This window comes from Haliotis cracherodii, unplaced genomic scaffold (assembly GCF_022045235.1).
Source record: "Haliotis cracherodii isolate W230 unplaced genomic scaffold, xgHalCrac1.p SCAF_15, whole genome shotgun sequence".
NCBI lineage: Eukaryota > Metazoa > Mollusca > Gastropoda > Lepetellida > Haliotidae > Haliotis > Haliotis cracherodii.
In genome coordinates, this window is record NW_027266270.1 from 2431868 (window position 1) to 2456657 (window position 24790).

The following is a 24790-nucleotide window of genomic DNA, read 5'->3' on the forward strand; positions in this document are numbered from 1 at the left end:
CCACAATCATAGGTTTCTGGCGTGCCCAAGGGACGCAACTCTCCACAGCCAATCGCGGCGCCTTAGACGACTGGGCCACCCGTGCCCCCCATAGGCCTGTGTCTCCCCCGAGTTCAGCAATGGTAACACGTCTATCGGACAGTATAAGTTTTTCCATCTCCTTGATTGAATCTTCATTTATGGAAGTTGAGGGACGTCCAAACCTAGGGTCATCATCAAGGCTTCTTCTCCCAGCCTTAAACATAACTACACAACGTTTAATAGTGGAACAGCTGGGGCACTTATCCCCATACACTTGTGACATGCGGTCATGAATTTCCTGGGGAGAACTTTTTTTCTAAAGTCTCTAAAGTCAAAAACTTGATGACTGCTCGGTACTCATACTTTTCCATTTCTGTGTTTCGACCCTATCACGTTCAACTGGCTGTCACTAATATACAAACGGCCTACGGTACTACATTGACTAGTTCACTATGTTATGGCCCATAGTTGAAAGTTCGTCATGCTTAGAACATTTTGACCAGCCCTCGTATTCCGTTCCCGACATAAAACCTCACGCAACGAGGTAGTGATATTGCACACTTTCACTCCACTCGGCATGCCGCTTCCGCACAATGTCTCTGTAAGCTGCATTCGGATCCGTTCGGCTTATTCCGTTGCGGACATCAAACCCCATGCAACGGAGTATAATATTGCACAATTCACTCTACTCGGCATGCTGCTACCTCCAAAATACCCCTGGGAACATGAGTCCTCCGCATATAGTTCGTACAACATGATGGCCACATTCGAGAAAGGTTTTATTTTGTGGTGAATAATTATTAATTTGATATCGAGCAGTACTTATTTTAGGGTCACGAATACCGCCAGATTGTGTTATGTTATTTATGTAATGTGATCGTCACGTGAACCAGAGAAACTAGTAAATCCCATTCCACTACTGTTTCCCGCTAAAATAATGACCGAGATTTTGGATTCTGTTCTGTTTTAGGATTTATTTATGTGATTTATTTAATTTGAGGAGACGTTAATAGGGGTGGGGGTTAACCCGTGTACTACATTGACATGTGTAGCCAAAAAACATTAACCGCGGGAAGTAGGTTATAAGAAAGTTTGAAAAACGCGCACCTGGCTCCTAATTTGTCGCATACCCCCTCAAGCTGGCGTTATGACAATGATGTATTGCTAACGACAATGTTAAGTTTAATCAAGGAAGTACGAATTTCTTTATTTTTCTGTTTTATTTTACAGCGCATTAGCAACTCATTACGTGGGGCCCATTACTCGTCATGTCTGCTCAGCGTATGAAGACGTCAAAGCAGTCACACAGACAGTATCTCACGGTGGGGCCACGTAAAGGCCCCCATTATGAATGCAGTGTCACTTACTATTCAGGAATAACATGTTTATGATGAAATTTATTTCAAATGCGTCACTTTCTTTCCGAGAAGATTTCATCGCGTTGTTTACTTAAGATTCTGACAATACCTCTTTGTGTGAAACTATGTGGATTATGGATTCTCGACTTTCTCATTTTCTTTTTAAGGGGTATAAGTATTTATGAGCAGATAAGTCACTCTAGTGTAATCAGCGCCATCTAGATGACGCGTGTGAGATGTGACAGCTTAGTAGAATATGTAGAATATGGCGGTGACAAAACCGTACAGCATTCCCAAATCATATGAACATCTATAAACACACAATGTAATTTAGAAAGTAGTCAAATGTAACAAATGTTATATTTGGGATTACATTTTTTTAGTGAAGTACAGATTCTCGTACTTTTTTGGTTGCGTCCCATTCGGGATTCGAACCCGCACTGCCAGAGTGAGGCACCTTCATCGCAAGTTGTTGGACTTTCATTTTTGTGGAAGCCTCAGTGGCTGAGTGGGTTAGACCGCCGACTTTGTGTGCTGGCGATTAGGTGCCTCACTCTGGCAGTGTAAGGAAGTGATATTGACATGACATGGAAGTGGTATCGACATGACATGGAAGTGGTATTGACATGACATGGAAGTGGTATTGACATGACATGGAAGTGGTATCGACATGACATGGAAGTGGTATTGACATGACATGGAAGTGGTATTGACATGACATGGAAGTGGTATTGACATGACATGGAAGTGGTATTGACATGACATGGAAGTGGTATTGACATGACATGGAAGTGATATTGACATGACATGGAAGTGGTATTGACATGACATGGAAGTGATATTGACATGACATGAAAGTGATACTGACATGACATGGAAGTGGTATTGACATGACATGGAAGTGGTATTGACATGACATGGAAGTGGTATTGACATGACATGGAAGTGGTATTGACATGACATGGAAGTGATATTGACATGACATGAAAGTGATATTGACATGACATGGAAGTGGTATTGACATGACATAGAAGTGGTATCGACATGACATGGAAGTGGTATCGACATGACATGGAAGTGGTATTGACATGACATGGAAGTGGTATTGACATGACATAGAAGTGGTATCGACATGACATGGAAGTGGTATCGACATGACATGGAAGTGGTATTGACATGACATGGAAGTGGTATTGACATGACATAGAAGTGGTATCGACATGACATGGAAGTGGTATTGACATGACATGGATGTGGTATCGACATGATATGAACGTGGTATAGAAGTGATATTGACATGACATGGAAGTGGTATGGACATGACATGGATGTGGTATTGACATGACATGGAAGTGGTATGGACATGGTATGAAAGTGGTATCGACATGATATGAACATGGTATGGATATGATATTGACATGGTATGGAAGTGGTATCGACATGATATGAACGTGGTATAGAAGTTGTATCGACATGGTACGGAGGTGATATTGACATGGTATGGAGGTGGTATGGAAGTGATATTGACATAGTATGGAAGTGATATTGACATGGTATGGAGGTGGTATGGAAGTGATATTGACATGGTATGGAGATGGTATGGAAGTGATATTGACATAGTATGGAAGTGATATTGACATGGTATGGAGGTGGTATGGAAGTGATATTGACATGGTATGGAGGTGGTATGGAAGTGATATTGACATGGTATGGAGGTGGTATGGACGAGGCATGAACATGGGTTTAAACCAGTTCAAATAGTTTTCAAACGGTTTCTATTCTTTGACATTATCCGCTATCAAGTATAACCACAGTCCTGTATTGAATACAGGTATGGGTTATAATGACAGTCTCAGAATTACTCTGTTTAGGGGACTGCGAAAGTTTCAATGGTGTGTGTGTTTGATGGATTTCAACACTTTTAGTTAAAAAAACGTTTATGTGAAGTTTCTGTTTGTTTAATTACCAACCATAACTTAAATATCAGGCCAGCCTTGAAGGTGACATGTTTGTTTGACACTTATGGCGCAGATGTGCATAAACCTGCCACAAATTGGAGTTCTAATTTTCTCAACATTGTGTCGTACATGTCAGAGTTTCTTTGTAGACGCTCATTTCTCCTTTATGTCTATGACCGAGCGGAGTCGTGACAAGAATGTAATAAAATGACTTTTTGAAAGTTCTATGAGTCACGACATTCTACGATATTTTCCATACTATTTTGGAACTACACGGTTTGAGGGTTGTAGACAACAATGAAATATCGGATTGTGTTGTATAAGTTAATATCATTAACCATTTGCCATCAACCGTTTAACGACATGACTGCCACTGGACGTCGCGTTCAAGATAAAGCGATAAGATAAGACTTCATTATCCCAAGGGAAATTCATATTTCATTGCTGATTAGAACTAAAGTATGAAAAAATAAAATATATGATCTTAAAATAGGAACATAAGAAAATTAGACACTTACTTATATAGCCACGAGTAGAAACATGTAGAGCATGATTATTGCGCATGTGTAGGGAAGTGTACGCATGCGCGCGTATGTGTGTGAGAGTGAGTATGGGCTTTGTCTTGTCCGGACTAATGGCAGTTTTATATTGCTAGCTCACTGAGACACCATGCCGCAGTTTTAGCGTGAATACCCTACTCAGACAGAGTATGCTGACCCCGAGCCGACCAGTCCTTGTTTTATCTCCTTATACCGAGCGCCAGGCAGGGTAAAACAAGTACCATCTTTAACGTCTTTTGGTATAACGCAGCCCGGGGATCGAACAAACACATCCCCGCTCTCCGGGCAGACGCTTTATGCACTAAACCCAGAGAGACGGTCACAAAAACAGAGATTCACAGAGATTCAGTGGGTGAGTCAGTGGGTGAGTCAGTGGGTGAGTCAGTGAGATTATGGTCCACAACAGATCGAATGTATGATAACCTGGAGAACGGTTTGCCTTGTGCTGTTAAACACAGCCATCCTGCCACACTGCTGGACCATACGTCACAATGGAATTCTGCACACGTATATGAAACGATTTTTCTGCCCCGTGATTTTTGTGAAAAGCCTCCAGCCCAAACGTCCACTTGATGACTACCTTTAAGCCCTCCCCTAGCAAAGGTCCGCAATCTGGATTGTCCTAAAGTATCCACGACCTGTGGTACACCCAGCACAACACTGAACATTCATCACAATTTAATAGGAGCGAGGCTCAGGTGAAAAGGCACTTCCAGGAAAGTGGGTTCAAATCGTTCAACAATACAGTAAACTACGGATATAAAAAACTCAAAGGGACCACTAACTTTAGTTCGTTATAACCGTAGTTCGTATAAGCATATATACAACATAATTACAGCAATTAGTCGGGACAGAAAAGTAAGTTCGCTATATCCGTCAGTTCGTTATAAGCGTGTTCGTTATAAACGTAGTTTACTGTATATGATGGGTAACTCTCATTTAATGATGCACAGTAGTATCACAGAGCATAACAGTTAACAGCTGCCGTTACTGGGAAAACACACTAGCTCAGTAGCACATAGAGCACTGATTACTGCGTCCAGACCAGTACTGGAAATACTATGAAACATAGATCCTCTTTAACCGTTTTGTAACCTATGTAATGTTCGAGTTGCTGTTTATTAAATATATCTCTGTCTAAAGCACGATTGCGAATATATAATATACCTGTGTTTATATGTCATTATCCAATAGTGATGATACCTGGTGTTCGCGAAAAGGTTGTCCCCATAAAAGTTATTTAAAATCTTTACTAAGGCCTTGAATGTTGTAAGCCTGATAGGCAGGAGTCTGACTCTCTTTGAATTGTAACAGTTAGCGCAGCTCTATCGGAGCTGAAGCTGGTCGAGCTGCAATCACTTATCGTCACAGCCAGGTGGTCAGTCAATTCAAGTAGTATACACATTCAGCATCCATTTTGGATTTTCAATGTCCATCCTGGAGTCATGACCAGCGAGATGTTCATTGACCTGGACATTCAGGTTCTGTGTGGGACAAGAAGTTACAAAGACGTAGTGCTTTCTGTAGGCAGTATATAATTCGCTGATTAAAGAGGGCATGGCTGTGTCGTTGGCAGTGACTTAATGTGTCTCTTCTAATAAAACCACCTCAAATGTCACCGACGCCCAACCGATGCTTATGTGTAACCCGCTGAATCCCCCTGACAATAACTGTCCTGAAACGACTCCGCTGTAGCTGTGATATGTGTCAGCCGTGTGTACCGGATGAAGATTCTGTCACATTAACAACTACACCGTGGCCATATATTCTAAAAAAAAGAAATAAAACTTTAGAATTCCTTGAAATCCTTTCAAATGAAAACAAGCGATGTCCTTGCTTTCAAGAAATTATTTAAATTTAAATTAAATTACATTTTATGATTCATAATTTAGTTGCGATGTAATTTCTTTAGTGGTTATTATTTCACGTTAAACGACAAAATGAAAAGAATAATATTAAACGGTGAGACAAGCAGAAAGCAAGTGAGTAAACAAGATTGTATGAAGGTGTTTACTCGTACGTAAATAAACAGCAATGAACAAGTAGAAATCAAAGAAGGCAAGGCAAGAAATAAATGAGAGTGTGAATTTGGTTTAACATTATTCCAGTTATATCAAGGCGTGTCAACTTAGTGTGGGAGAAGAGCCTGAAGTGATGCAGGACTCAGACGTTAACCACCTTGGTGAAACCCACAAGCACGGGTATGGTGCTGACAAACCTAGAAACATAGTCAGGGCTTAAGCCACGCTCATATAAGCACATCTAATGGACACAAGTCCTCACACCAAATTGCGATACCTTCAACAATGGAGCTACCCGTGCTCCTGAGTAAGTGTGTGAGTGAAGACATCACGAAGCAAATAGGAAAGAATGTAAAACAACACAGGGATCAAACTGGTCGGTAAATGAGCACAAAGTAAGTTAATGAGACTAGAAATAAGAAAGGCAAGTAGATATCAGGTTAGTAAAACATTCAGGAAGTGCGTACGTGGCAAGTAAATAAGGCAAGAAGTAAGATTATAAGTAAGGCGATCATTTAGTGAGTAAGTATAACAAGTAATTTTTTTTTAATTTGAAGTTTACACGATGTGCGGCTTTTCCACTGGAAGAGAGGTCGGTCACATGACCGCGAAACTGACGTTCATAAGCGTATGATCGACACAATTTGACGTTTATACGTTTTTCACGAGGCTGTATTCTTGAAATGACGTAAACACTGACGGACTATATCCACATTCCTGGGGAAATCACTGGGAATCGCCAAAGGTTTATCTAATTGCAATAAATATGAACATTGCCATAGATAACCTGCTCTAACACAACATTATATACATATTATTTTGTGCATTTGAGGACGTGTAATTGTCAACCTAGGCTAAGTGACACATGAAGCTATGGTGTGAAATTAACTATTAAATAATTTCATTATTGTGTAATTAACAGCAAAATGCACAAGTCTCGAACGAGGAATTGATATGTTTCCAGAATTTTGCAAATAAAGCCAACTACGGTTATAACGAACTCAAAAGGACCACTAATTTTAATTCGTTATATACGTTGTTCGTTATAAGCATATGTTTAACCCGTTTCGTAGGAAAGATATTTATTTGATGTATACTTCGGTAAATCGTAACTATCCTTGCTGCTTGCAGTAGAATCTGTTCCAGCTTATTTATCTGCTCTATTGTGCACCCATCCCAGACTTCACACGCGTATTCAAGATGTGGTCTTATGAACATGAGTTGTATCTTACGAAGTGTGTCTCTGCGCAATATATACTTTAACAATCGCGTGGAATTTACCATTCTTGAGGCCATTTTTACAACTGTTTCAATATGATCACGCCATTTTCCATTGCATGTTTTCCCCAAATGTATTTGGGCTTCAACTGTTCTAATTTTAACACCGTCAAAATATAAATTTAACATTTCTGTATTATTTCTAACTTAGAAAAGTACTGTTTTGGTCTCTTCTGGTTTGTACTTAACAAACCACTGTTCACCCCCATTCACTCAATGTAATCAAATTTGCATTACATTTCAATTGTTATCAGCTGCAGAAATACCCAGTGACGAGTCATCAGCAAAGCGTCTAGGTATGCAGACTAATGCATCAGCACATCTTTAATGTAGACAATGAATAAAAAAGAACCAATCACTGACCCCTGGGGACGCCAGCGCCAGGTGTTCTAGGCTTGGAAGTAGCTCCATTAACAAAGACACTTTGACTACGATCGCTTGCTATCCCTCCCAACATTTGCCCTTTTATAACACACTGTTCAAGCTTCAACAAAAGACCTCTATGCCAATCACGATCAAAAGCGTTTGGAAATCACAAAAGACCATATATTAACTTTCTGTCCTATAAAAGGCTGTACAAATATGCTGGTATATTTCAATTAACTGATGCACAGTCGAATGCCCAGCTTGAAAACCAGACTAGTACTTATATATAACTTTATTTGCGTGAAAATAATTAAACACGAAAATGTACACAACTCTTTCAAATACTTTACCAACACAACTGAAGAGTGATACAGGTCTATAGTTTGCTGCCAATGTATGATACTTTACCAACACAACTGAAGAGTAATACAGGTCTATAGTTTGCTGCCAATGTATGATACTTTACCAACACAACTGAAGAGTGATACAGGCCTATAGTTTGCTGCCAATGTATGATACTTTACCAACACAACTGAAAAGTAATACAGGTCTATAGTTTGCTGCCAATGTATGATACTTTACCAACACAACTGAAGAGTGATACAGGTCTATAGTTTGCTGCCAATGTATGATACTTTACCAACACAACTGAAGAGTGATACAGGCCTATAGTTTGCTGCCAATGTATGATACTTTACCAACACAACTGAAGAGTGATACAGGCCTATAGTTTGCTGCCAATGTATGATACTTTACCAACACAAATGAAGAGTGATACAGATCTATAGTTTGCTGCCAATGTATGATACTTTACCAACACAACTGAAGAGTGATACAGGTCTATAGTTTGCTGCCAATGTATGATACTTTACCAACACAACTGAAGAGTGATACAGGTCTATAGTTTGCTGCCAATGTATGATATTTACCAACACAAATGAAGAGTGATACAGGCCTATAGTTTGCTGCCAATGTATGATACTTTACCAACGCAACTGAAGAGTGATACAGGTCTATAGTTTGCTGCCAATGTATGATACTTTACCAACACAAATGAAGAGTGATACAGATCTATAGTTTGCTGCCAATGTATGATACTTTACCAACACAACTGAAGAGCGATACAGATCTATAGTTTGCTGCCAATGTATGATACTTTACCAACACAACTGAAGAGTGATACAGGTCTATAGTTTGCTGCCAATGTATGATACTTTACCAACACAACTGAAGAGTGATACAGGTCTATAGTTTGCTGCCAATGTATGATACTTTACCAACACAACTGAAGAGTGATACAGGTCTATAGTTTGCTGCCAATGTATGATACTTTACCAACACAACTGAAGAGTGATACAGATCTATAATTTGCTGCCAATGTATGATACTTTACCAACACAACTGATGAGTGATACAGGTCCATAGTCTCCAGAGGTTTAAATGGGATCGAGAGGTTTAGATGGTACGCAGAGGTTTAGATGGGATCCAGAGGTTAAAATGGTACGCAGAGGTTTAAAAGTTCATTAAGTTGTTTATAAAAAATTGTACAAGTTTGATTGGCATCTGTCCATTTTGTTTCATTGATACATGCATTCAAATATTGATAGTCGCCTTCATCAAACAAAATATGTCTCTAGAATATGCACTTTTTGTATTTATAGACGACTTTATAGACACACAAGTCATCCTGTGTGATCGCTAATTTTGCTCTCGAATTCTGATACGCAACATTCTGTAGTATTTACATCTTCACTGATTATTATAGGGTCAAGCAGTGTACTGGAATGTTGAGTTACCCTTGTTGGTGCCCTTATGATATTTTTTCTTACTTAGCAATACATTCTTGAGATGACTTCTTGAACCAGCACTTGATAACACGTCTGCATTTAAATCTCCAACACTAGTCGTTTTGCTTGCAGTATCTAGGACACTTTCAATACTTGTATCAAGTCTATTCCAAACATTTCACACAGGTATACTCCGGTCTGTACGCTACGCATAATATATCGGGTTGATAGGAAGATGTATATTAACCCCAATTGTTTCGTTAAATATATTCTAGAGATCATGCATTGGTTTAAAAGATATTTTTCTTAATATTAATATTTTCTTAACATTACACCCCCGCCGTGGATCACGAAAGGTTGCCCACTTTAAGGAAACGTTAACAAACAATTCATCAAGATGGGTCTCAGTGAAACAAACAATTTGATTTTCTTGTAGGTATTCACTGAGATATGCGAGCATATTTTGTATGCTTCTCGTAGTCAGGTGAAAAATAGTTAGTGATTTGTCGTGACAATCGTTCTGAGAAGGTCTCGGGCAGGCTGGAGTAACAATAACACTAGGATGGTTACGTTAGTGTTTCTGAATTGCGACTTTAATACACAAAACATGCTAAAACAATGCTAGTCTTGCACGATACAGATAAAGAACATGAATATTATATAACTCTAATACAATCATGTCAATAGTGGACCTAGTACATGCCTAAGAAGTTCGCATGTTGCGCAAGGAGAAGTCCCGTTTGTCACACGATATTAAACAACATTATTACCATACACCTGGTGAAGGAGTGCTGATACTCCCAAACGTTGTGTTCTCATTATAAAGGAGTTGACATCCATAAATACTCTTCCCTAACATCATTGCGCGTTATCGAGAGAATAGTAAGATAAGAGAAGTGTGGCACGACGTGAGAAGTCTATATTGTTCAATACATTTTTGGACTGTAAAGTCGCAGTTTGGAAGTGCAGGCCTGATGTGATCAAGATGAAATATGTAATGAACTGACAATGTCAGAAAAAGTAAATTTAATTAAGACGAATAACATGATACAAACAAGTAAACATACATATGTGTGAAAAAAGACCGGAAAAGGTGACTTATGTGGGACTGAACCGGTATATACAAACATAAGACATCTAAGCTGAGTCATTAAAACTGCTTCCAACAGTTTTGAAAACGAATATATTTCTTAAATGTTTCTCTGTACTTATAAGCAGCAGAATCTCTGCATTTATACACAGCAGACGTAATTCAAAATTAACGTATCGTTTCTATCAGTTAAACAAAATCAGTAAATGCTTCATCGTGTCACTTGAATGTCTTGCTCACTGATCATTTAATTGTCTGGTTTGTCTACAGACCGCCGTCGCCTGACATTACTGTGCGGCGTCAGGCAATAAATATTTACCTTTTTATGCAAATTGTATGAATGCCAAGTGGTTTCGGCAGGACATGTTGACCCTTTTCGCGAACACCTGGTGTCATCACTGATTTTCAGTGGTCCATTCATATAATTGTCACAGCTGTTTCGTCCTTTGCGCCAAGTGGAATCTGTTTCGGTGGATAATCAAGACTGGTTACTCTCTGTCTTTGACGTTCTATGTTTACACATCAGGTTATCAGTGAAGCGCTAAGCAATCAAGCTGAGAATATGCGAAATACGATATACAGTTGTATAATGATATGCACACTGTTAATTATTAGATATTAAATACATGTCGAATGCATCGAAAGATGAGTCGAGAGGGTTACTATAGTAGTATGCAACATTAAACTGTTCTCTAAATATTGCTATACACTACAGACTACGAAAGTTTATATAGAGGATATTTCACTCGACTCATGAAATATCATAATTCTCTCATCGAGTGACGGAAGGTGGGAGATATTTGAAATATCAAGTGTTATGTTTACTGCGGTGAAATATCAAGCGTTATGTTCACTGCAATGAAAATATCACTTTTCTCAACTTCGGAAAAGTCTTTCACACTTAAGTATAGAATAATTTTGGTTATCTGTGTGAAGTAGACGCGTGAAGATCCGGGGTAGAATAGGTCTTCAGCGACCCATGCTTGCCCTGAAAGGCGACTATGCTTGTTGTCAGAGGCGATTTATGGGATCGGGTGGTCAGGCTTGCTCACTTGGTTGATGCATGCCATCGATCCCCGTTGCGTTGGTCCATTCTCTTGATGTCAGTCACTGGATTATCTTGTCCAGACTCGATTCTTTACAGACCGCTGTTTTGTAGCTGGGATATTGCCTAGTGTGGCGTTAAACTAACACACAAATAAACTTTGTGAAGTATTGATTCTCCTATAGAAGAGTATATGATCTTCGTGATGTACATTCAAGGCCAGGTTCATACACCAGAGCTGGGCAACTTGAATGGTCAGCTGTTTTGCTGAAACAGAAAACGTTCAATGATGTCGCCTACAAAATGAGTATATGATAATAAAATACTCGCATCACCAGTTTGCACGTTAAGCTCGCAGAGATGCATCATGTAGAATTAAAACAACCGATTCTCCAAGGGATTCTATTTCCATGTCCATGTTTGTATTCAATGACTTCACATCTATGTTTGTGTCTCCAGGGTGAAATGGTACGACAGTGACTGCAACTCCAAGGCCGCTCTCACTTCCGCTGTCGACGCCAAGAACATGTTTGACCCCCATCTCTTCCTGGGACCCCCGTGTTCTGCAGGTAGGATCAGCTACATAGTGGGACCCCCGTGTTCCGCAGGTAGGATCAGCTATATAGTGGGACCTCCGTGTTCCGCAGGTAGGATCAGCTATATAGTGGGACCCCCGTGTTCCTTAGATAGGATCAGCCATATAGTGGGACCTCCGTGTTCCGCAGGTAGGATCAGCTATATAGTGGGACCCCCGTGTTCCTTAGATAGGATCAGCTATATAGTGGGACCCCCGTGTTCCTTAGATAGGATCAGCTACATAGTGGGACCCCCGTGTTCCGCAGGTAGGATCAGCTATATAGTGGGACCCCCGTGTTCCCTAGATAGGATCAGCCATATAGTGGGACCCCCGTGTTCCGCAGGTAGGATCAGCCATATAGTAGGACCCCCGTGTTCCGCAGATAGGATCAGCCATATAGTAGGACCTCCGTGTTCCGCAGGTAGGATCAGCCATATAGTAGGACCCCCGTGTTCCACAGGTAAGATCAGCCATATAGTAGGACCCCCGTGTTCCGCAGGTAGGATCAGCCATATAGTAGGACCCCCGTGTTCCGCAGATAGGATCAGCTACGTAGTGGGACCTCCGTGTTCCGCAGGTAGGATCAGCTATATAGTGGGACCCCCGTGTTCCCTAGATAGGATCAGCTATATAGTGGGACCCCCTTGTTCTGCAGGTAGGATCAGCTATATAGTGGGACCCTCGTGTTCTGCAGGTAGGATCAGCTACATAGTGGTACCTCCGTGTCCCGCAGGTAGGATCAGCTATACAGTGGGACCCCCTTTTTACATGTTTTTGGATAGCAAAACGTCAAACCATCCTGTTACCCACTATCGAAGGTTTAGGAATCAGGCCGTTACAGACGGAAACACAATACGTTTACTATATTCCCCCTATTTCAAGGTATGCGCCCCGTGGCTCAGCTGGCGTCCCACTGGAACATCCCCGTGTTTGGCTGGGTCTCCAACGACCACGATCTGAGGGACAGGGACATCTACTCCACTCTTATCAGACTGCTCGGACCCCTCAACCAGTTCTGTGAGTACGCATGGAGATCTATACGCATAGTTAGTTTATCTGTCTTTTTGTCTTTCTTTCTATTTGTCCGTAATTCATTCTTTCATTCAATTCCCAGTGTGCATGTGCCTAAGTAAAAAGACAGTCCTTTGTAATCTACAACCCGCGGAACAAACACGGTAGTTACAATGTACGTTTCATTTGTTTGCCCCACGTTCTGTGCGCAGCTACGACAATGCGCTACGTCTCCAGTGTGTTCAACTGGAAGCGTTACGCCATGATCCACGACAAAGACGAATCCTACAAGTCGGTGTACGAAGCTCTGGCTGGTGACAAAACCAACTTCTTCACCTCCACGCACTCTGTGACGCCGAGCATGGACGATGACCAGATCAAAGAGATCTTCCTCCAGGTCAAGAAGTACGCTAGAAGTGAGTGCCTCTTAAACTTAAGAACAGGATCGCTAAAACTAACGGAGTCCTAATTTGTTTGTTCGTTTGTTGTTTAACGCCGTATTCAGCAATGTTCCAGCTGTGTGACCACTGTCCGTAAATAGTAGAACCTGGAGCAGATAATCCAGTGTTTGACATCATGAGCATCGCTCTACGCAATTGGGTTACGATGACGTGCATCAACCAAGTCAGCAAGCCTGACCACTCGATCCTTTTCGTCGCCTCTGACGACAAGCATAGTCACGTCTCCGACAAGCATGGGTTGTTGAAGACCTATTCTAATCTTCACGAGCGGACGGAGGCCTAAAGCCACTTAAATATTACAAAGTCGACACAATTTATGGATAACAACTTCTTTGTGAGTCTCTAAAAGCGACGTTTTGGTATAGATCCTCATACAGTCTTGTTTGACAACGGCGTAAGGATCCTTATCAAAACGTCGCTATTACATTATAATATAGAAGTGTAATCCATAAATTTTGTCAACTTTGCCATCTGTCAACTTTTCAGAAATTCGGCTTGTAAGAGTGTTTACTATTTGTTATTCAACTAAGATTAATATTAAGCACACGACAAGTCAGCGAGGATCAGCTGTAGGAGAGGTCTCTTCACTCAACGTACGTGAGAAGTACAGCTGTGGCTGTGTGGCGTGCCGATGTTGTAGGACGTATCGTGATGTATGTCCCATTGTCTCCCCAGTCATCATCTTCGCCGTGCCGTGGTTGACGATGAGGAAGTACATCCTGGTGGCTCACCGACTGGGGCTCACGACGGGGGAGTTCGCCTTCATCTGCATCAATGGAGACGTGAGTCTGTTATTCAATCTCGACGACTACGACGACGATATCAAGCCGTCTCAAACAGTGTTTCTGGACAAAGTGTAATCGTTCGAATCGTCAGGAACGCACATTGCACAAATAATTATAATAACGTTTCTGTTAAAATGGCAATTATGCTCTCAGAAAAGAATAGTTTCATAATAAATACATGCAAGATTTTAGTTTTCTAGCATATCAATTATTTAAAATGAATCAATAGAACTTGGACTTTGAGTAATCATATTCAATGTTAATTATTTTTAAGTAATTTTATTGACCACATTTTACCTTTGTTCAGGTGTATTCGGGCGAGACGCTCGAGGCAGATGTTTTATCAGACCGTGTGTGGCGACGAAACGATTCCTTTGATGAAGAGGCCAAGTTTGCGTTTGAATCTGTCATCCATGTAAGTGTCTATCTGATGTGGGTTTTGTATAACTCCTGAAGGAAAACAATTGTAGTAATGACAATGCCTTTTAATAAACAACATTCTGAGGTTTCATATTCTAACACCGACAGTTTATAGCTGTGTCAGATCGAAATCATGTTGAATCCCATTACTGAACTGGTCAGCACTATAATGTTGGGAGTGTATTTGTCCAGAGTGACATGTGTCTAAGTGGCCTCCGGCATAAGTCATGACATGACATTGATGAAAGCGGCGCCACTCGCTCGCTCGCTCATTCATTCACTCACTCACTCACTCACTCACTCTTCCCTCTAGGTCATCCTGGTTGGTCAAGAACAACAGACGTATAAAAAGTTCAAAAACCACGTGCAGAAGATGAACACACTGACTGACGAACTCTGGGACATCCCTCAAGGATCAGACGTAGGTATCTTCATATTACAATCAATTAACTCTGGATAAAGTCAACACGGATATACCAAACCGCCGGATATAACAAACACAGTCCTTCGAGGGCCACAGTCAACGCTATTTATCACATCATTAACGAAGTTGAGGATGTCAGGTACAAAGGTCGGGCACAACGTACCGACTTCTAACAGCCATGGCCAGAGAGCCATAATCAACCTTATTCTTCATGTGAATATCAAAGTTCGGATTATACGATCTAATTTTGATGGCCATGGTGTTCTTAGCCGATTTTACGGTAATTAATGATTCAATTTAATTAATGTGGTTGTGTCGAAGTCAACTTAATGGCTCGTCCCTAGTTTGCCTGGTAAAGTGGGGTTAATTACAGGACGTCGCGATGGAGCTGGCGACTGCGGCATTAAACAACATTCAGTATATTTATCCACACACGCACTCACTCACTCACTCACTCACTCACTCACTCACTCACACAGAGAAACATAGCAAACCGTACTCTGCGTATATCATTGTTAAGGGGCGTGTGGGTGGTATAGTGGGTTATGTGTGGGTTTGCAACTCCAACGACCCTGGTTTGATTCCAACGTGGCAACATGGTGTAGGTTTTCCGTTTTCCGTCATGCTATTGCTGAGTATTTCAAACTCCTTAAAATGAATTCATCGAGATACCCTAAGAAATGTTACAATATGTTGATGTTATACGACAGGAATGGAAAGACTTATTGGGAAACAGATTTGCGGTTTTGGTGGTATGATCAATTCGTACAATCTGAAAGTGTATTTACCAATTCTTTTCTGCAGAGAAAATTTAGAGATATTTATCTGCATTCGTGGTCATTTTCGTTGACATTATCAAATATTCTTTTTATATTATAGAATATTGAAAACTCATATACCCACTGAACAGTATCTGTTTTATGCAAATATAAAGAAATACCGCAATTCATTGGCCAGATTTCGATGTTTATACCATGATTTATGCAACGAGAGTGGGAGAAACACACACTCTCCGGGGTCAGAACGATTATGTAAAATGTGTTATAGCCAAGATATAGAGCATGAATATCACCTTTAATTGTATGTCCATTTGATCCACTGTGGGAAAAACGTATATTCGTGTATACTACTTTAATCATCCTTAATGTTGTCAAATTCCGACAATTGCTTAACAGTCTAGATACATTAAGAATACAAAACTTAGCCATGTATGTATTCCACACACTGTTATATAGAACCAATATTTGTTAAATTGTGTGCAGCAACATCTTTAGATGTACTATAGGCCTGGGGCCTCTTAAGTGCTGGAATAAAGATTGATTGATTGATTGACTAATATATAACTAAACCCTCCATCCCCATAGCAACTAGACGCCTACGCCCCGTTTCTGTACGACGCCACCCTGCTGTGGGCCATTCTGGTCAACAGGTCGATGGTAGCTGGGGAGAATCCTACCAACGGTACTCACATGTTCTCAATGGCGCAGGGAGTACAGACGACAGGTAACTCAGTGTGTCTAGCTTGTTTTACAGATCCCCGACCAAAGAAAACTGGAACACTGAAATATAATTCCAGTTTTCTGTTTTTTTATTACCACTGAAGTTGATGATGACACTTTCGAAAATAATATCCCAAACTGTTTCCCTGCCTGACCCAGTCAAGTGAAGCAGAGAATCTCACCCGACATACATCATCACGAGTCGTTGAAAGTCGAGTGACAAAACATTCTTCACGAGACTCGATAACAAGATGGATGACTTCAACTTCCCAATAGTCAACGTTTCCTTTATGTCGAGCAATATTCCTGCAGCGCGAGCCCTTGCTGTCTACATTTCCTAACTTTTGACATACAATCGAACATGCTCTTTCTACCAAAATTTCAAAGAGCGTCATACGGTTCTTGCTCAGAAGTTGTTTGATCAAAGTTACAACATTCAAGGCCTCATTGAAGCTTTCAAAAGGTTTCATGGTTGACATCTAGAGGACATTTCCAAATTTGGCGCATCAGTGACAAGAATGATGTCCGATACAATTCCCTATCTTGATGTGTACCATATGCTCCTTGCTTTTTCAGGTAAACAATTGGCTTGCCTTTGCATGTGTTTGATATTTTTTCTCGTCCTATCGACCTCAGTTTTTGTTTAAAATACTATTTTTTTCAAACACCGACCTAAGGTTTGTAAAGAAACATCCGGAAAAGGAAAAGCTAATTGAAAAGGCCAAAGATTCTCGGAGACACGTGGACCAATGCCTGTCCTTTTGTATAGTTGTGTAGAGTATGCTGGGTGAGACATATCAATTTTCGTCGACAGGTGTGACAGCTAATTTGGTTCTAGACAGCTTCTGTGACCGACTGGTCAACATCTGGTTGCTGGACATGCAGGAAGACGGCAACTTCACCACCATCACCAAGATCTACAACACCCTCACCGGCGGAATGGTCTACTCGGTGAGTCAGAGCAACTATTATCAAGCTTCAGTACTGTACTATTTTCGTTTGTGAATTATGTTTGTCCATTGGACACAGCCATTAATGACCTTCCTTCACTTCTTCCAGCAAATGGAGAAGAAAATCAGTGCGCGATGGCCCGACGGGAAGGTGGGCCAGGAGAACGCGCCACCTGATATACCCAAATGTGGCTTTGAGGGAGAGAAGTGCAAGATAGGTAAACGACATCCTCTCAAACTTGTAAGACCGCCTCCGTGGTCTAGTGATAGATCCTCCGCCCGGAGAGACATTTTTGTAAAAATAAATCTGGTTAAAATGCTGTTTTTAGGAAACTTCTAATTTGTATCTGTCCATCTGCTGCCGTACTGTCTCCGTGTTCTAGTGGTAGAGCATCTGAGTGTGGAAGGTTCGGTGTTTGATCCCCGGTCGCGTCATACCAAAGAGGTTAAAAGATGGAACTTGTTGTTACCCTGTCTGGCGCTCGGCATTAAGGGGCTAAAACAAAGACTGGTCGGGTCTCATTCAGTATACTGTGTCTGAGTATCTCGGTGAGCTGGCACTATATATCGGCATCAGACCGGACTAGTACACAGCCACACACCCGTGCATGCACGTCGCTACAAAGTGCAATAATCTGGGACCCGACGTTGAAATCCATTTCACCTCACCTCATCGCTTACATGTTAAACTCTGCGTACAAACAGGTCTGTGTAGTTATTGAAGTATGTGGTTTCTACAATCATATGTGGATGGAAAAGCCTAGTAGTGAAAGCTTTGGCTTCAAATCCCAACATGGTGTCTCTGGTGTCACTAAATCCCTTCTCGTTCACTCACACAGACTCGGCTAGATAGTAATACATCGTTCATTCGTAGTAGGATATATCGTTGCTAATGGTGGCAAGGAACCAACATATTCCCGTTTAACTTTCAAGAAATAAAACCTTCTAATTTCGACACATTTCAACGTTGAATACCTGATATAGCCGCGATATGTTATGTCGGTATTAGCCAATGATTACGAACATACAATTACTATAATATGTGTGGTGTACTTATATTTCATACATTATTGCTCCGGGTTCTCATCAGTGTTTCTGAATCTACTGCATATCTATAGTGTCTAGTCTCAATGTTTTACACAGAACCAGACTCTCATGACCTCGGCTACGCTGACACCATCACAGGGGCGGCAGCAGGGTCGTCAGTCGTCCTCATCATCGCCATCGCCGTGCAGGTGTCACTCAGGTGAGCATTGCAACATCGCCTACTGTACCCCTGTTCAGAAATATTCTTTCCTGACTGCACAAAGAGCATTTCAACATGTGTGTGTACGTATTTATTTATAGAAAGTTGACGTATTGTTGTCATGGTGTTTCAGACGTTACCGACGTCGCCGGCAGCTGGAGAGTATGTTGTGGCAGGTGAAGTTTGAGGAGATTGACTTTGTCACAGCCATTCTCTGTGGCAGCGTCAGGGTAGGTAACTCCCATCACCTTGTGGATACCGTTAATGTGGCTGATTCTGTGATTCGATAACGATGGCCACTTTGTTCTCAGTTGCTAAACAGCGCCCCCACCCCCAACCCCCACCCTACTATCCACCTATCCACCTCTAGTTCACACACACGCACACACGCACACACGCACGCCGCACGCACGCACGCGCGCATGTCGCTCTATTAGTTACAGAGTCTTGAACGCGACGATAAATCCCGTTTCACCTCGCCTCATTTGATAAATTTACCACCCCCGTTTTTACCAGTTATCCGTCATTGCAGTAATTTAATTAACCGGTATTAAACTATCGCACGGCAGTGCAACCTCCATCTACCAAGTAGGTTGCACACACACACACACACACACACACACACACACACACACACACACACACACACACACACACACACACACACACACACACACACACACACACTTGTATACTCTTTTAAACAGCGTGCTCGTTACCTTTCTCCAGGGAGTGTTCGCTCGTACATTCAAGGATATGATTTGGGTCCCCATGGTGATTGGAATATTGCTAACAAGACACTTACTCTCTGTTCATATCTTCAGTCCAGCTTCAAGAATCTCGCCCGCCGACGCAGCTCGAAGAACGTGAAGGCTGTGTCTAAGACACGCAATGTTGGGAGTTCTGGCGATTCCTACACAGACTCACCAAGGTCACATCACTGCACGGAGACTGGAACCACCATGTTTGGGTCAGTCGCCTACATCAGAGGTAACCCATCAGCGTATAGAGTACCGTCCTGTAGTACTTTGATAGAGTACCGTGATATAGCACCGCGGTAGAGTAGTCTGATAGAGCAATGTAATAATGTACCGCCATAGAGTACCGCCATACAGTACCGTCATATAGTGCCGTTATATAGCACCGCGGTAGTGTCGTCTGATAGAGCACTGTGAAGGTGCACCGCCACCGTGTACCGTCTTATAGTACCGTGACCTAGTACCGTCATATAGTACCGTGACAGTTTCGAGTTAGTAATAATTGTCCATGTTCTCAAATGGGAACACGTCTCGGACATTTGGGCAGCAACTGTCATTCAAGTCGTCGAAACACTTCCTTGGATGTCTGCAGACTGACATTTTATTATGTGTATCTGATAAAAAGAACGATGTTAGAGCATTTCGATGATGACAGATTAACGGTTCGTGTACTGACTCAGTCACTGTTTCGTCTCCAGGGAGCCTGGTGTCCGTCAAGAGGATGTCCAAGAACATCGTCAGTCTCACCAAGGAGGTCCTGCAGGAACTCAACCAGGTGAGAACAGAACAGCAGTGTTTAGTCTATATTGTGGCGGTGAGGTAGCCTTACGGGTTAACGCTTGCTTACCACGCCGAAGACCGGGTTCTATTCTCAGCGTGGTTACAACTTGTGCAGCCCATTTCCTACGTGATATTGATTGAATATTGCTGAAAGCAAGGTAATCCAATGTCCACTCACTCACTTACCCATATCCCCCAAACGCAACCACCCACCCATTACCCACTCACTCACTCACCTACTGGCACACTCACTCACTCTAATAGAATACATTTGTACATCGACTTCACCTAGTTGAGAGGAATCTTTGCCATGTAGTCTATTATGATGGCTGTGTCCATCTACTCAAACGTCACAAGTGAGTCCTCTGACCCTACACACTGTGTTACAGCTGATGGAACTCAAGAATCAGAACGTCTGTGCATTTGTTGGCGCATGCGTAGATCCAGGAAGGATTCTACTGTTGTGGGAGTATTGCCCAAAGGGCAGTTTGCAGGTAGGTCATTGAGAACCATATTGATTTGTTTGTTTGTTGTTTAACGCCACACTCGAGTATGAACCAGACAATCCAGTAATTGGCATCACGAGCATCGATCTACACAATTGGGATACGATGACATGCATCATGTAAGTTAGCGATCCTGACCACCCGATGCTGTTAGTCGTCTCTTACGATAAGCAAAGTTGCCTATTACAGCAAGCATAATGAGAACTTATCCTCGATGCTAGGTGATTTCCAAATATATACGAAACGTTAACGCCAGAGAACCAGTCTGGAGTATCGCTGAATCAGATTCCATTGGGCGAAAAGGCAAAACGGCGGTGAAAATCGTATGACTGGATATCACTGAAAATCAGAGATGCCACCGGGTGTTCGCGAGAAGGGTTAAGCATAGTCTTCAGTTCCTGGTCTCCTGACATAGGTGCCCAATGGAGCCTCATCTTTCTCCCATCACTGTTATAGTGGGCTGCTTCACACTTCATAGTTCGACCCACAGAATTTTGATTCGTGCCCCCTTGTCTCATATTGCTTCGACATTATTAAGCCGAGTAAAACCTTCTCCTTTACATGTTATTGCTGAACTCCTTCTCAAAGACACAAAGCCTGTTTCTACGCCATGGAACAGTACTTCAAATATATGCTCAGCAGATCCTCTCTCCTTTCCTGTAATTCTTGTCAACTCTTGATGTTCTTAGGACATCATCTGGAACACCAACATCAAGCTGGATCAGCTCTTCAAGTTCGCCCTGTGCCAGGACGTCGCCAAGGTAGGAAGTAAAGACTGGTAGGGTATCAGGTTCAGCACACTGAAATTTGTAAACCCGTTAAGAACAATGAAGAAGGTTTCAAAACCTTAAATGCTGAGCACAAATCTGGATCTCTGAGGATTCTCTGTCGCGAAGCTCGACATTTAGTGGTTGGAGTTCCCTGCCATGTGCCATCGTGTCGCCAACTGGAAGAGCACATGTGGACACAGCTCATGTTATCGGACATTAATGTTTCCAGTCATTCAAGAGGATTTATGAATTAAACAACTGTTGTTCATTTAATAATGCACGCCGACAAGGCCTTGTCGACAAGGTTTTCCTGACAAATGCGCAAACTACAAATAATACCTCTCTCTATAATACCCGAGGACCGCCTCTGTGGTCTAGTGGTAGAGCATCTGCCCGGAGAGCGTAAGGTCCGGGGTTCGATCCCTGGCCGCGTCATACCAAAAGGTAGAACTTGTTAAGCTGTCTGGCGCTCGACAAACAAGGACTGGTCGGCTCGGTGTCAGTACACTGTGTTAAACTGCGGCATGGTATCTCAGTGAGCTAGCACAATAAATATGCATCAGTCCGGACTTGTACAAGCAGCCACCCACACACGTGCATGCACGTCGCTATATAAGTGCAATAATCTTGAACGCGAAGTGAAACCCCATTTCTTCTCAGGCCTGAGATGAGAACAGCGTCCTGCACACGTTACCACCAATGCTTATCCATGTGTCATTCCTCCACAGGGTCTGGAATACATCCACAAGAGTTCGGTAAACTACCATGGCAACCTGAAAAGTTCCAACTGTGTCGTGGACAGTCGGTGGACATGTAAACTCACGGACTTCGGGGTCCCTAAAATCAGGTCGATGGACAAGGCGTCGATACCCTTCGAGGAGAACGCAGACAGTGAGTGCTGTATGTCCCGGATGTGGCATGGTGTAGTCCCTGTTCAGTGCGGCTACTGCAATAGCAGGTGCCCGGTGTGGTTCACTAATTAAAGGACCTGGACAGCGTCTTGTCCTATTTACTGAGACAACTTCACACATCTATACATGTTTAACTGAGTTCATACAAAAACAATAACGATTCTTATCCTAGTGGTAATGGTAATTTTATGTTTATTGCTACACATGAATATTGATAATGTAATGATGATGACGATGATGATGGAGGTGTTGATGATGATGGTAATGATGATGAAGATGACAACGCTACTACTACGACGACTACTCCTACTACGACTACTACAACTACCAATACTACTACTACTACTACGCATAAAAATAATCACCATCACTATCGTCAAATAAGTCTGGTAACTAAATCGTATATAAACCACCTTGCAGAGGAACTATGGACGGCCCCTGAGATTCTGCGAGCTGAGAGGAACCTTGAGTTCCAGAAGGCGGACATATACGCCGTGGGCATCATTATGAAGGAGGTGTTCACCCGGTCCGGCCCCTACACCGAGTACCCCTTCTACTGCTCCTCAGGTATGTCCTTACTCTGCTAGGTCCATACATAGAGTACCCCCTTACTCTGCTAGGTCCATACATAGAGTACCCCCTTACTCTGCTAGGTCCATACACAGAGTACCCCCTTTCTCTGCTAGGTCCATACATAGAGTACCCCCTTACTCTGCTAGGTCCATACACAGAGTACCCCCTTACTCTGCTAGGTCCATACATAGAGTACCCCCTTACTCTGCTAGGTCCATACACAGAGTACCCCCTTTCTCTGCTAGGTCCATACATAGAGTACCCCCTTACTCTGCTAGGTCCATACACAGAGTACCCCCTTACTCTGCTAGGTCCATACATAGAGTACCCCCTTACTCTGCTAGGTCCATACACAGAGTACCCCCTTACTCTGGTAGGTCCATACTCAGAGTACGCCCTTACTCTGGTAGGTCCATACACAGAGTACCCCCTTACTCTGGTAGGTCCATACTCAGAGTACGCCCTTACTCTGGTAGGTCCATACACAGAGTACCCCTTCCTCTGCTAGGTCCATACTCAGAGTACGCCCTTACTCTGGTAGGTCCATACTCAGAGTACCCTCTTCCTCTGCTAGGTCCATACTCAGAGTACCACCTTCCTCTGCTAGGTCCATACTCAGAGTACCCCTTCTACTGCTATTCAGTTAGGTGTAGACGGTCGCTGGCCTAGGTGTCCATCAAGCAGACTGCGGTCTTGGTTCAGTATTCAACAACAAATTAAAATAACCACAAGCGTAACATCAAGCCCACTCTAGGGGTCGAAGTTTTTAAAGTATATCAACTAATAAGAAGCAAATTGTAATCGTTATTTCTCAGAACCGAACTACAGTGAAACCACGTTTAGAAACAGCGCCAATACTTTAAGCTCCCCGTTGTTTGCAACAAGCCGAGCGAAGTATCAGCACATCTCGGCAACCGTTCTGTTGCGCGGATAGGATGGATACAGGAGATGGTTTGTCTGTACTGTGTTCTTGTTGTTGGTTGATGTGACACAGGCGTTGTGACATGACACGTGACAGTCAGTCCCCATATCCTGGACATGGTCTTGTGGAATACCGCCGACTAGAACTACCGATATATCGTAGTTGAAATGCCTCGATTGATTCAGTTATATGGAGTGTCGCCCGTCACGTCTAATGCCCGGGTTCGATTGTCCACAGTAATGCAATATTTGAATATAAATTGTCAATGCAGTGAATAACCGGCCTAGAGTTTCTGCCGGAACAGAGTCCACTTGGCCTAAAGGGCAAATAGCTGTGTAAAATTATATATATGGACCAATCAGTGATGACACCAGGTGTTCGCGAAAAGGGTAATTTGAAGCCCTCAGCGTGACTGAAACAAGGAATAGCGTCGTAAAACAAAACGCACTCACTTACTTCTTATATTTCCCCCCAGAAATCGTCGCTAAAGTTCGGGAACCTTCGACACAGTCTCGGTTCCGTCCGTCAGTTGCACGTGAGCTTCGTCAGCATCCTGACCTAGCGGCCCTGATTGAGGATTGCTGGAGTGAGGACCCCAGTGCTCGTCCCTCCGCCCCGAGGGTGGTCAAGTCTCTCACGAGGATCAACCCGTCCAAGTAGGTCCACTGACAATGGAGGATTAGTGTTGAATTAGACAATGACATTTTGTCTAT

At 42.4% G+C, this 24790-nt stretch overlaps 1 protein-coding gene across 1 annotated transcript in view; it reads left to right on the forward strand.

The window, feature by feature from the left end:
* The window catches only part of LOC139461710 (atrial natriuretic peptide receptor 2-like), a 40286-nt gene that overhangs the window by 7914 nt on the left and 7582 nt on the right, over positions 1-24790 (forward strand). Inside the window, exons 2-19 of the mRNA XM_071243168.1 lie at positions 11944-12053; positions 12944-13078; positions 13285-13488; positions 14209-14315; positions 14626-14733; positions 15052-15159; positions 16527-16665; positions 17476-17612; positions 17721-17829; positions 18755-18857; positions 18991-19087; positions 19682-19847; positions 20314-20390; positions 20785-20889; positions 21591-21662; positions 22400-22562; positions 23003-23149; positions 24553-24733. Coding sequence (XP_071099269.1) covers positions 11944-12053; positions 12944-13078; positions 13285-13488; positions 14209-14315; positions 14626-14733; positions 15052-15159; positions 16527-16665; positions 17476-17612; positions 17721-17829; positions 18755-18857; positions 18991-19087; positions 19682-19847; positions 20314-20390; positions 20785-20889; positions 21591-21662; positions 22400-22562; positions 23003-23149; positions 24553-24733 — 2268 coding nt within the window. The remainder of the gene's footprint in view (positions 1-11943; positions 12054-12943; positions 13079-13284; positions 13489-14208; positions 14316-14625; positions 14734-15051; positions 15160-16526; positions 16666-17475; positions 17613-17720; positions 17830-18754; positions 18858-18990; positions 19088-19681; positions 19848-20313; positions 20391-20784; positions 20890-21590; positions 21663-22399; positions 22563-23002; positions 23150-24552; positions 24734-24790) is intronic.